General features: G+C 46.6%; 1 protein-coding gene across 2 annotated transcripts; it reads left to right on the top strand.

Moving 5' to 3' along the window:
• The first annotated feature begins 233 nt into the window (after nt 1-233).
• On the top strand, nt 234-11,763 carry kdm2ab (lysine (K)-specific demethylase 2Ab). Of its 2 annotated transcripts, none has more exons than XM_064954740.1 (23): nt 234-412; nt 1,259-1,297; nt 3,452-3,552; nt 3,779-3,857; nt 4,010-4,056; nt 4,173-4,351; nt 4,534-4,640; nt 4,829-4,922; nt 5,124-5,277; nt 5,368-5,483; nt 5,667-5,793; nt 5,868-6,178; nt 6,715-6,792; nt 6,929-7,180; nt 7,260-7,400; nt 7,622-7,711; nt 7,853-8,095; nt 8,222-8,254; nt 8,360-9,417; nt 9,539-9,702; nt 9,792-9,938; nt 10,185-10,400; nt 10,526-11,763. In XM_064954740.1, exons 3-23 carry the CDS (start codon nt 3,480-3,482, stop codon nt 10,705-10,707), a joined length of 3,891 nt encoding a protein of 1,296 aa, XP_064810812.1. In that variant the 5' UTR covers nt 234-412; nt 1,259-1,297; nt 3,452-3,479; the 3' UTR covers nt 10,708-11,763. The 2 variants fall into 2 exon arrangements, with proteins under 2 accessions (XP_064810812.1, XP_064810811.1); XM_064954739.1 differs by having other exon boundaries at nt 3,452-3,590.
• The last annotated feature ends 18 nt before the right edge of the window (nt 11,764-11,781 follow it).

The raw sequence follows: 11,781 nt of genomic DNA, 5'->3' as shown, positions 1-11,781 counted from the left end.
ATAAAAACGCTTCATCTTCTTTCCCAAACAACATTCTAACATATATTTAATGGAAAGGAGATGTGGTATGTTTCTGAACGAAGCACCATGCTGACTGGTTGACAACATGACCGAGCAGCTCAGATTACTGTTCGAGTTGAGTTGCGCTCCTCCCTCACCGCTTTTGCCCGTTGACGTCACCGGCCATAGACGGTGCCCAGCCGCTCAGATTAATAGAATCCGCCCTGTGTGTTTTGTGCTCAGATGAAAATGGCGTCCCGAAGCGATCGCTTTAACTTATCGCACAATAACACGGATAACAAACTACACAGCTAAAATTTTATAAAATGGATACCAACTTCAAGGATAACCCATAAAAGCAGTTCTACAGGACAACGTATAGACCACAACAACCCCAGGAGTTATTTCAGTGGTACAGTGAAAATAATAGCTTTTTCCCAATAGTAAGCTAGATAATGTAAGTTACATGGCTAGCTAACGGTAGCTAGCTAGCGGGCTAACGTTCCGTGAATGAAGTCGCTAGTTATTGTACATATTTTAAATAAATGCCCCACATAAATGTAGCCTAACAAGGCTATTGCGTTCGAACAGGAGACAACCAGACACACACATGTCTTCGCGAAAGTTAGCTAGTTAACGTTAGCCAGCAATGTTCTGGCAGCTAAGATTCACAATAGCTAGCCAGCCAGCTAACAACAGCGTCTGCTGCAAGTCGGTCAGTTCTGTACCATAAGCCAAGCACAACCATCGAACTCACTGGTTTTGTTGCAAATAAAATTCGAATTTGTTGCTAAATATTTTTGCTGTTTTAGGTAAAAGAATAACGTTAGTTGTCTATCAACGTTATCGATTGTTCCTAGGGTTAGGTAGGTTAGTGCTTTGGGCCAGTTACCTAAAGTTTGCTGGATCGAATCCCTGAGCTGACAAGGTAAACATATGTCGTTCTGCCCTTAAACAAGGCAGTTAACCCACTGGTCCCCAGTAGGCCGTCATTGTAAATAAGAATTTGTTTTTAACTGACTTGCCTAGTGAAATACAAAACCCCTAGCTAATCTATATTAGCAATGTAGCCAAAAGAACGTTAGTAGCTGATAACCAGCTAGTTAGTAGTTACGCTATTCATCGATAATTTTGTCGCCAACTATAGAACTATATCATTATTGGTCCTATATTATCTGGCAAACTGTCAATCTAAGTGCCAGAACTCTTACCGGTATTTTATCTTCATATTCCTAAACCTGTCTCATTGCATACCTAGGTTATGGAAGACCAAAACCCTCGTTACAGCAAGCGCTTGGTAAGTAGTTAACGTTCGTTTTACCAGATATGTTTAGGCATACTAACTTAACCAATATTTACATTTAGGTCATTTAGCAGACGCTCTTATCCAGAGCGACTTACAAATTGGTGAATTCACCTTCTGACATCCTGGAGTTGGCCAAGTTGCACTATTTTGCAAGTGTACAATAAGAAAATGATAGTTTCCTTAATCAAAACTACATTTGCCTCGTTAACGAGCTCAATCATTAGATAGTGTTGCTTATTTGTTGGCATGACGAAATACTGAATGTGTGTCAGTAGGTTGAAGTTCACTAGTGTTGTCCTACTTGAAAATGCTTACTCGTGTACCTTACATTACGTTTAACTTTCTTTGTCCTCGTGCAGTGAAGAATTTAGAGCAGAGGACATCATTCAGTAAAATGGGGTCGGGTGAATGGGGTTGTTGTGCTGGACCCATCTGTCAAGCCAAACTATGAGAGCATAGGGGGAATGGGGTCGTAGTAGGATAAGCCCCTCCTGTGATGCCCACACTGACCATTAAGTGACCGAATGACTCATCTGCAAATCTTACTGTTATGAATCTATATAGGGCTGGGCGATATGGGCAAAAATTATCACAATCTTACACATTTTTTTGTTATGTTTTTGAATAATAAAAGTAGCTTGAAGTTGTGCATGACCCTACTTAGGTTGGCAACACATACATTGTAAGTGATTTCAATGGGGCTGTCGCCATTCTGATTGGGTTATGCTGTTCAATCAAACTTCAACCAAAAGTTGATCTCATTTGAGTTAATTTCCACACTGCCATGTTGGGCTGCATGATATGGGCAAAAAATAAATGAGGCCTTATTTTTAACCAAATATTGGAATTGCTGTATAAATCAAAACACTTGGGTGAACTGTTGAAATCATGGAAATAGAAGGATTATTCTAATTCTATAGTTAGAATGTAATAGTGGGCACTTCGAATACAGTGTTTGACAAAAAATGAAAAAGCCAGGGAGGCGTTAGTATTATAATTCTTAATCATACAATCAGGATCTCTATGGAGGTGTAATTGTGACAGGGTAGGAACCGACGTGTTTACCAGAGGGGTGGCACCCTATAATTTTTGGCTACATTAAATGTTTTCTCTTCACTTATTCGTATCAGATTTAGAAGATACTGTTGTACAAACAACATGCTGATATAGGCCTACACCAGCACTGGTATCGGGTGTATTGGCTAGCTATGTTTGCTCTGACTGACTCTAAATTTATTAGCTAGCTAACACATTTTATTTTAGTCACAACTTGCTAAGAAAAGGTCAACTAGCTACTTGGTGACCGAAAGATACACAAACTAATAGTGTAATTATAGAACGTTTGTGGATTTATATTAAGTACAGAGTGGAAAGCAGCATCAATGTTGTCGTCATATCAGGTTTTATTTTTTTTAATTTTTTTTTTAAATATCATCTTTGAGAAATGAACAATCAGCTAAATAAAAGCTAGGAAAGTCGGGGAGAATCAAAACTTCCTAAAACAATTAGTTTAGCAGTATGTTTGTTATTATGTTTTAACAAAATAACATCTGCTGTCATTAAAAACAATCCATAGAATTATAGATAATAATGGAATGTTGTCTCGTTTGAATAATGTTTGAACATTATAACACAGCAAAATAACACCGCATTAGCCATGGCCACATGCATAGAATTGCTGGAAATTAGCTTAAAAACAGCTAATTTTTCTCAGCTTCAATGACATATTTACAATTGCAGAATATTAGCTTAAAAACTGCAAGATTTTCTCTCAGCTCTATGGCAAAATAAGTAGAATACAGGATATTCGCTTTCAAACTGAAACAATTTCTCTGTTACATGGAGAAATGTGTAGAATTTAAGGACATTTGCATAAGTATTACAAATGTCTCTACACCGCCAAGATGGGGACCTCTAAAATTGTCTCTAAAGTCCAGCTGGACTGATCGGGCCCATTGCTCGCCCACCACCTAAGCCCCTTTTTGATCCAGAAAAAAACCCTGCATATTGTTGCATCTGCTGCATTGACCATGCAGACCGAAGAGTGAACGGTCAAAAAACTGCCAGATTTTACATATGCATGGTCTCAGGAGAAAACTCATTCAAAATGATACAACAAGTTGGGTTTCTGCCTTGTGTCACTAGCGTACAGGGACGCGGCGGCGCTACCAGGATGACGGGATCTCGGACGATGAGATTGAGGGGAAGAGGACGTTTGACCTGGATGAGAAGCTGCAGAGTGACAGGTTCAACTCTTACCTGGTTAAACACATGGATGGAAAAGGTCGGGTCAAACCACGCTGTAATATCCCTTAGAGGCATTAACCATGTTTCTCTTATGTTGTGATGATCTTGATCTGGAAAAATGTTTTTTTATCTGGCAAAAAATCATGTCCCTAATTATGGTGTATTCTATTTTTTTGATTACTCTTGGTGTACGTACCCTGCATTGTCTAACATGTTTCTCTGCAGACTTCACATTCGAGTACATCCAGAGGGAGGGGCTGAGAGACCCTATCGTCTTTGAGAAAAAAGATGGCCTCGGCTTAGAGTAGGTCACGCTTCTTTCTAATTATCTAACCGACCTCACTGCATATCTGTGCCTGGATAGAAATATAACAGTTGGTTCACTCTGATTTTCCAGATGTATTTAATAACCCCTCTCTTTCGCTCTCTCACGCCCTCTCGCTCTCATTCTTTCAGGATGCCAGACTCTGATTTCAGTGTGAGTGATGTCAAGCTGTTTGTAGGTAAGGTCCAAACTATGAACACTATGAACTCACAGTTGCTGATTTCAACTGATTTAAAAGTGCGGCAGCCCTGTGAACAATATTCCCTGCCCCTTGCCTGTCTCACTCTCTCATAGGCAGTCGGAGGATGGTTGACGTTATGGATGTGACCACTCAGAAGGGCATCGAGATGTCCATGGCCCAATGGCGGCGGTACTACGAGACCCCGCCCTCGGAGCGAGATAAGCTCTATAACGTCATCAGCCTGGAGTTCAGTCACACCAAGCTGGAGAACCTGGTGAAACGACCCGCCTCGGTAAGACACACACGCAAACCAGAAAACCTTGTCAGACACCTCAGCTTGAAAGATATACACACATAACACCAAACTATCACATGGCAAGCTTGGGAGTCTGACCATTGTAAACGCTGGGCTATCACTTCCACAGAGCCCTGGACAGTCAGTGATGTATGTCTTTACTGACCTTTTCTCCCCAGGTGGATTTGATAGACTGGGTGGACAACATGTGGCCAAGGCACCTAAAGGAGAGACAGAGAGACTCAACCAACTCCATAATAGAAATGCAGTATCCCAAAGTGCAGAAGTGAGTCCCGTGCCTTTGCATGGCCTTCCTTCCTCATGTACTCAACCACACTGATTAATTCTACCCCATGCAGTGTTTGTGGGTGGAAGCATGAGTTGATTGACTATAATATCTTTATTACATTGTTTCAGTGCTGGTTGATGTTGGATGTAAAGATGTATTTTCTTCCCTCGATCTCTCTCTTTCAGGTACTGTCTGATGAGTGTTCAGGGCTGCTTCACAGACTTCCACGTTGACTTTGGCGGTACGTCAGTCTGGTACCACATCCTGCGGGGGGGAAAGGTGAGACAACACCCTGGAGAAGTAGAGCCTTGATGTGTCACCTTGGAATCACCACAGAATTTAATAGAACATAATTTATCCCTGACCAAGATGGCTGCCATTATCAGCACATTCTAGAGTTATGAAGGTTTAAGACATATGCCAATTTAGTATCTTATTGTATCTCTGTCTATCTCACTCTTCAACCCTGACCTTCTGTAGGTGTTTTGGCTTATCCCGCCCACACCCCAGAACTTGGAGCTGTATGAGAACTGGGTGTTGTCAGGGAAACAGGGAGACATTTTCCTCGGGGACAAGGCCCAGGACTGTCAGAGGATAGAACTGAAGCAGGGATACACCTTCATGATCCCCTCCGGTATGTACACACACACTGAGACGTACCCTCAGACACACCCGGACACAGACATTCCAACACAAAAATAATCTCACCTCCCCAACTGCCTAGGCTGGATCCATGCTGTGTACACCCCCGAGGACACACTGGTGTTTGGAGGAAACTTCCTCCACAGCTTCAACATCCCCATGCAGCTCAACATCTACAACATTGAGGACCGCACACGAGTGAGTACTGTACCCTACTGCACAATGTAACACTACTGTACCGTATGGTAACGCACTACCGTACGGAAATGCACTACTGTACTGCAGATCAATGAGTTTGGATGAGTACTACTTGATTAGGGGGAAAATGAATTGTTGACTTCCAATATCTCATGTGTACTGCTGTCCTTGTCCCCTCTCCAGGTCCCGGCTAAGTTCCGATACCCCTTCTACTATGAGATGTGCTGGTACGTGTTGGAAAGATACCTCTACTGCCTGACCAACACCTCCCACCTCACCCCCGACTTCCAGAAGCACTCACTTGGTGTTGGTGAGTACACCATTTGTTTCCCCTCCTTATCTTTTCTCTCAATATTAATTCCTCTGAGTTTATCCTTCTGTCAGGTCTGACCCGTGAAGACTCGGAGAACAAACTCAACGGCCATGTGAAAAATGGCACAGAGGAAAAGAAAGAGGGAGACAATGATAAGGAAGAAAAGGAGGAGGAAAGTGAGACCAAGGTCAAAATGGAAGAGTCTGATGACGATTCCTTCCTCCTTCCTGGTGCCACTAAGCCGGGGGTGAGAGTAAACCTGACTCCCCTGGAGTTGGAGGGGCTGTGGAACCTGCTGGGGAAGCTGGAGGAGCTGCCGACCCACAAAAAGTGTGTCCCCGCAGGCATCCGTAATGCCCCCGCCCTGCTCCATGACATACGGGTGGGTACAGTACACCCGTCTACAATATAATAATATATTATTTAGCAGTTGCTTTCATCTATAGCCACTTTTAGTAGTGCATGCATACATTGTATGGTTAGCCCCAGCAGGAATCAAACCCATGATCCTGAGGTTGCAACTGAGCTACACAGGATGTCTATGGCTGCACTAGCTATTTACATCAGTCTCTGGCTACGGTTCAATATCCACACTAGCATACAACTTCCCGTGCATGGCCAATAGCTTAATTCTAAATGGTATGCTACTGTAGATTTTGGAATGGTACCTATTAGTATCCAGCTGTCTGCATCCATTTGTAATCTGCTCAGTCAAGTCTTGCATGTTTTTTTATTTAACTAGGCAAGTCAGTTAAGAATAAATTCTTATTTTACAATGACTGCCTACCCCGGCCAAACCCTCCCCTAACCCGGACGACACTGGGCCAATTGTGCGCCATCCTATGGGACTCCCGATCATGGCTGGTTGTGATACAGTGAGACATGATCCTGACATGGCTAATGTTCTGCTGTTTTCAGGCTCTTCTGGAGGAACACTGCAACGATGACCCCAAGCTGTCTTATACCGGAAAGCCCATTGTCAAGTGGCCCAAGAGGGTGAGCCAGAGAGCACATGCCTCTCATACACACATTCAAATATCCACCTAACATACAGGTGTCATACATTTACTCACCAGAGTCAAGGTCTCAACAACACAGACTAACTTTCCAGTCTCCTCTCCCCCCTCCACAGCCCTCGTGGTACCAGCCCCCTCCCCCCTCAGTGGTATACCGTCCTCGTCTCGCCATGCCCCACAAGGCCGTGGTCCCGCGCCCTGCCAAGCCCACCTCTATCTCGGCTCTGAGGCGGAGGCGCGTGCGCTGCAAACACTGTGCAGCCTGCCAGAGGAAGGAGTGCGGCGAATGCAACTTCTGCAAAGATATGAGGAGGTTCGGAGGACCCGGACGTATGAAGAAGGGCTGCATGATGAGGCAGTGTCTTGCTGTGAGTAGCCAGTGCAGTGCCTTCCTACTCAGAGAGAGGTGTGTGTAGTATATTGACCCTGGTCTCTCCCCGTCTCCAGCCTGGCCTGCCTAACTCAGCGGTGTGTGCTCTGTGTGGAGCGGGCCAGGGGAAACAGGAGTGTTCAGACGAAAGCCCCTCCTCCACAACCCTCATGGAATGCTCCAACTGTGCTCAGATCGCCCACCCCGACTGCATCAAGGTGACCAGGCCTCGCACTAGCAGATACATGTATAGCTGTACTACAATCCACATGGAAAATCCTTCTTGTGCAACATACTTCCATTACACATTTTCTTAACAATGTATGTATTCCACAAAACTCAAATGGCCCTTACTGATGTGATGATTTGAGGTGTTATGGCTGTATATAATAGTCCTCTGTGTGTATGGCAGGTGTTATAACTGTTAATTCTCTCTCAGGTTCCTGGGGAGGGCAGGATCAACAAGGACCTGCCCAGCTGCTGGGAGTGTCCCAAATGTTACCAGGGCAAAGAAGGCTCTTCATCGGAGGTACCCCAACTCTTCCTCTCCATTTCTCAGTCTGTGTCTCTCTTCCTCTATGTCCCTATAAGACAATACCCATCTACTCTATTGATACCCGTTTAGTGATCATGATGATGCCCCCTGTCTCACTCTCCCTCTCGGTCTCAGTCGTCCAGCAGTGAGGACAGCACGGCGTCTACAGGTTCTCTCTCTACGTCAAATCATGCCCACCGAGAGGGGATAGGAGATGGGGAGGCAGGCAGTGGGGTGAGGAAGGGACGACGTGGCAGACCCCCCCTGACATCCTCTCTGTCCCAGCGGAGAGTGCCCCCTCCCTCTCAGAGGCTGTTACTGCAGCAACAACAAAACAGGAAGAGAGCCGGAGCGCTGGAGCTTCGACTCAGGAAGAGGGTGAGGGGGGGGGGGATTTCTAGAGTGCTTTTTGGTTAGAGGTCTGTGTTAAAGCTCTACATCTATTGTACAATCATTCCTCACCACAAACTAATCTCTTAAATCTCTTTCTACTCTTTGTTGCAGATCAAACTGGAGCGCAGCAAAATCTTACAATCGGTAAGCACATGCAGTCCTATTTTAAAGCACAGTAATTCCCCAAACCAGTGCATGATTATTCAAACCAAAGCACTGTTTAATCCATTTACCCATTATCCTCTACAGAAGCAGACGTTGTCTCTGGAGCGTTCTCCTAAGCTCCTGTGCTCCCAGGGTCTAGCCCACCTCCAGAGAGGGGTGTCCTCTCGCCTCCGCTCCCCTGTTGGCAGACTGTCCCGGGGCCGTGGGTCCTTCAGAGGCTCCCCTTACCGCTCCCCTACAGGGGCTCGCCTCCACCCCCACCAACTCTCCCTAAGCCTGGCCCCTGCAGGCAGGGGAGAGGGGAACAGGGAGCGAGGGAGTGGGAGAGGAGTACGGCTCAGAGGAGGAGCAGCAGGGAGAGGAAGAAGAGGACAGAGACACGGAGGAGCAGAGGAAGAGAGTGATAGCAGCAGTAGTAGCAGCAGCAGCAGCACCAGCAGCAGTAGTAGTAGTAGTAGTGGTAGTGATGAGGAGACGGAGAATGGCGTGCGGGCCAGACGGAACAAAGAGAACCGACCACAGAGACGAGGAAGAGGAGCAGCCAAAGAAGATGAGGAAGAGGAACAGAGTGAGGAGTCCAACCAAAACGGAGAAGAAGAGATGGATGAAGACGGGGGGGAAGGAGGACAGGCACAGACGGAGCCACCAGTCCTCGTAGTGTCGGACCTTAGCGACGAGCTCATGAAGGGCTCGTATCTCACAGTAACCCTACAGCCGTCGAGGGCCAAACGTGATCCGGGGGCCATTGTCCCGAAACTGGAGGCTGCAGTCGCCCCCCGCCCTGCCCCTCCCGGCCAGAGTTGCATCCAACGCAAGAACCTGGCCCGACCACCCCTCAGGAACCACGCCCCAGACCCCTACGCTGCACCCTCACTCTCAGACACACACACACGGGGCTCCCATCCAGACGAGAGGAGAATGAGGCCAGGCAGACCAGAGAGAACAGACAACAGCGCTTCCTCCTCCTCTCCTGTTCCTCCTCTACGCCTCCCTCTGTCGGCTTTACAGGATGGGGGGAGGGAAGTGGCGAATGGAGGGAGCGAGCCGGGCTGTGAGAGGGAGGTGTGGGTTTCTGTCTTCCGTTACCTGACTCGTGCCGAGCTCTGTGTCTGCATGGCCGTCTGCAAGAACTGGCACAAATGGTAAGAGACAAAAACTATTTAGAATGCATTTTATACGCACACACACCATGAATGCGTCTGCATGCACAAGAGTGTATAGGAGCTCGATAACCAATTAAAACGTGTGTGTGTTCTTGTGTAGGAGCTTGGATAAGAGGCTGTGGATGCGGGTCGATCTGAGCGTGTCTAAATCCATCAGTCCTCAAGCTCTGTCAGGTATCATCAAACGCCAACCAGTCACTCTGGACCTCTCCTGGACCTCCATCTCCAAGAAACAACTCACCTGGCTCATCAACCGCCTGCCTGGTACACACAATACACACACACAGTCATGCCACCAAACATGTCCTCACACACTTGGATTCACTCTGGAGATGTAACTTATTCTCTCTCAGGGTTGAAGGATCTCATGTTGTCTGGCTGTTCCTGGTCTTCAATTTCGGCTCTTAGCTCGCCCGGTTGCCCCCTCCTGCGCACGCTGGACCTTCGATGGGCCGACGGGATCAAAGACGGACAGATCAGGGACCTGCTCAACCCACCAGGTGAGACAACACATCCTGCCCCTTTCCTCCACCGTTTTCTGTTTTAAGTTAAATACTGTTTGGATAAATCCCTTGTGATACCAAATGAATTAGCTGCGTCCCGCTGGAGTCCACAGCAGACAGATATTTTCTCTTTTTTTCCCCTTCCACCACCTTCCTCCTGTCACCTCTCTTTCTCCACTGCCCCCCCCCCTTCTCACCCTAATTCCTGTTTACCCCTACTGTTTACCCCCTATCTCTCTCTAGGTTGTGATAACCGCAGTCAGCTGAGGAACATGCAGTCTTTCCGTCTGGCGGGGCTGGAGATCAGTGACTCTACTCTGAGGCTGGTGATCAGACACATGCCCCTGCTGACCCGTCTGGACCTGTCCCACTGTGGAGCCCTCACTGACCAGTCCATCAACCTGCTCACTGCTGTGGGCTCCTCCACACGCAACACACTCACCGAGCTCAACCTGGGGGGTAAGACTTTGACTCACGCATACACAGCCATAGCTGAGACTTGAAGCAGTGTGCACACACGATTGTGACTAGTACTTGATATTGAGTTGTTGTTAGTGTTGAGCCCCGGTCTCTCTATCTCCCAGGCTGCAGTAAGCTGACAGACTCGTGTCTGCGGTACCTCCGCCGGCTTTCCTGCCTCTCCCTGCTGGACCTGCGGGAATGCAAGAGTGTGTCCCGCAAAGCCTGTGAGGCCTTCATCTCTGAGCTGTCTGTCAACACCCTCTACTGCCTATCTGAAGACAAACTGATCCAGAGGATATCCTAGAGCCCGCCTCCTCTGTCTGGGACAGGGGATACAGGGAGAGGTTGGGGACATCTGTGTGACAAGAGAAAAGACTGTAGGACAGGGAGGCTTAAAAGCACCTGCTGCCTCTGAAGGGAGCAGGAATGGAAAGCACTTAGTTACTGCGCACTTAGTGGGAGCAGGATTTCTTTCCAGTTGCGTGTGTGTGTGTGTGTGTGTGTGTGTGTGTGTGTATATATATATATATATTTTACTAAACCAGACAAGAGACTCAGGAGTTTGAGTTTAGGCGCCTACGCTGCATGATTTAGTTGGGGTGGGAAGTGGATTCCATGATATGTGGAGGGGAGAGGTTAGACGGGTTCTTGTGAGGGTGGCAGGAGATTGTGGGGTGAGTCAGTCATCCCAGATTGGGTTCTTCTCTTCACCCTGGGAGTTCTAAGGCTGTCTTTAACCAAAGGTGTTGGCTGTGGACTAACTAACTCCTCCAGGAGTACTCTGGTCAGGTCGCCCCACCCTGAGACAGAGGGGCGCAGACAAGGGATTCGGGGAAGGTGCGAGGGCAATCGACATGGTGACCAGACCACTCCTAAATAAGGATGGAGTATGAATGAAATGGGGTGGAAGGGGCGGAGACAGGGTAAATGGCGCGATCTCAAACAACCATTAGAATTCAGGTGCTATCACTCCCAAAACTCAGTTTTGTACAAATATCAATCTATGACAACCGTCTCTATTCTAGGAAATACCCTTCAGCCTACTTTGATGCATTTTCTGTTTCCCATGGATAAAATGTGAGTTCCCTTTACAGTTTATTTTTACTTGATAAGACTCAGTGTATAAATGTAATATTTGCTGTCATTATTCTGTCCTGTTACCCTTCGGTCTAGTGCTTCTGAGGGATCCTTCTTCTTCCCACCTTGCCACATCTAAAAAATAATATAAATATATACTTTTGTGTAAATGTGTTTCCCTCTGTTAGATGACAAAAAAAATCCTGTAGCATTGTAATTATTTTCAGAAGCTTTTTTCACTTAATTTGTTATTAAATAAATTAAAAAGAAAATTAAAGGTTAACTGTTCCAGATGTATGTG

The sequence above is a fragment of the Oncorhynchus masou genome, chromosome 32 (genome assembly GCF_036934945.1).
Source record: "Oncorhynchus masou masou isolate Uvic2021 chromosome 32, UVic_Omas_1.1, whole genome shotgun sequence".
NCBI classification, from domain to species: Eukaryota; Metazoa; Chordata; class Actinopteri; order Salmoniformes; family Salmonidae; genus Oncorhynchus; species Oncorhynchus masou.
This window is presented reverse-complemented; position numbering and strand designations above follow the sequence as displayed.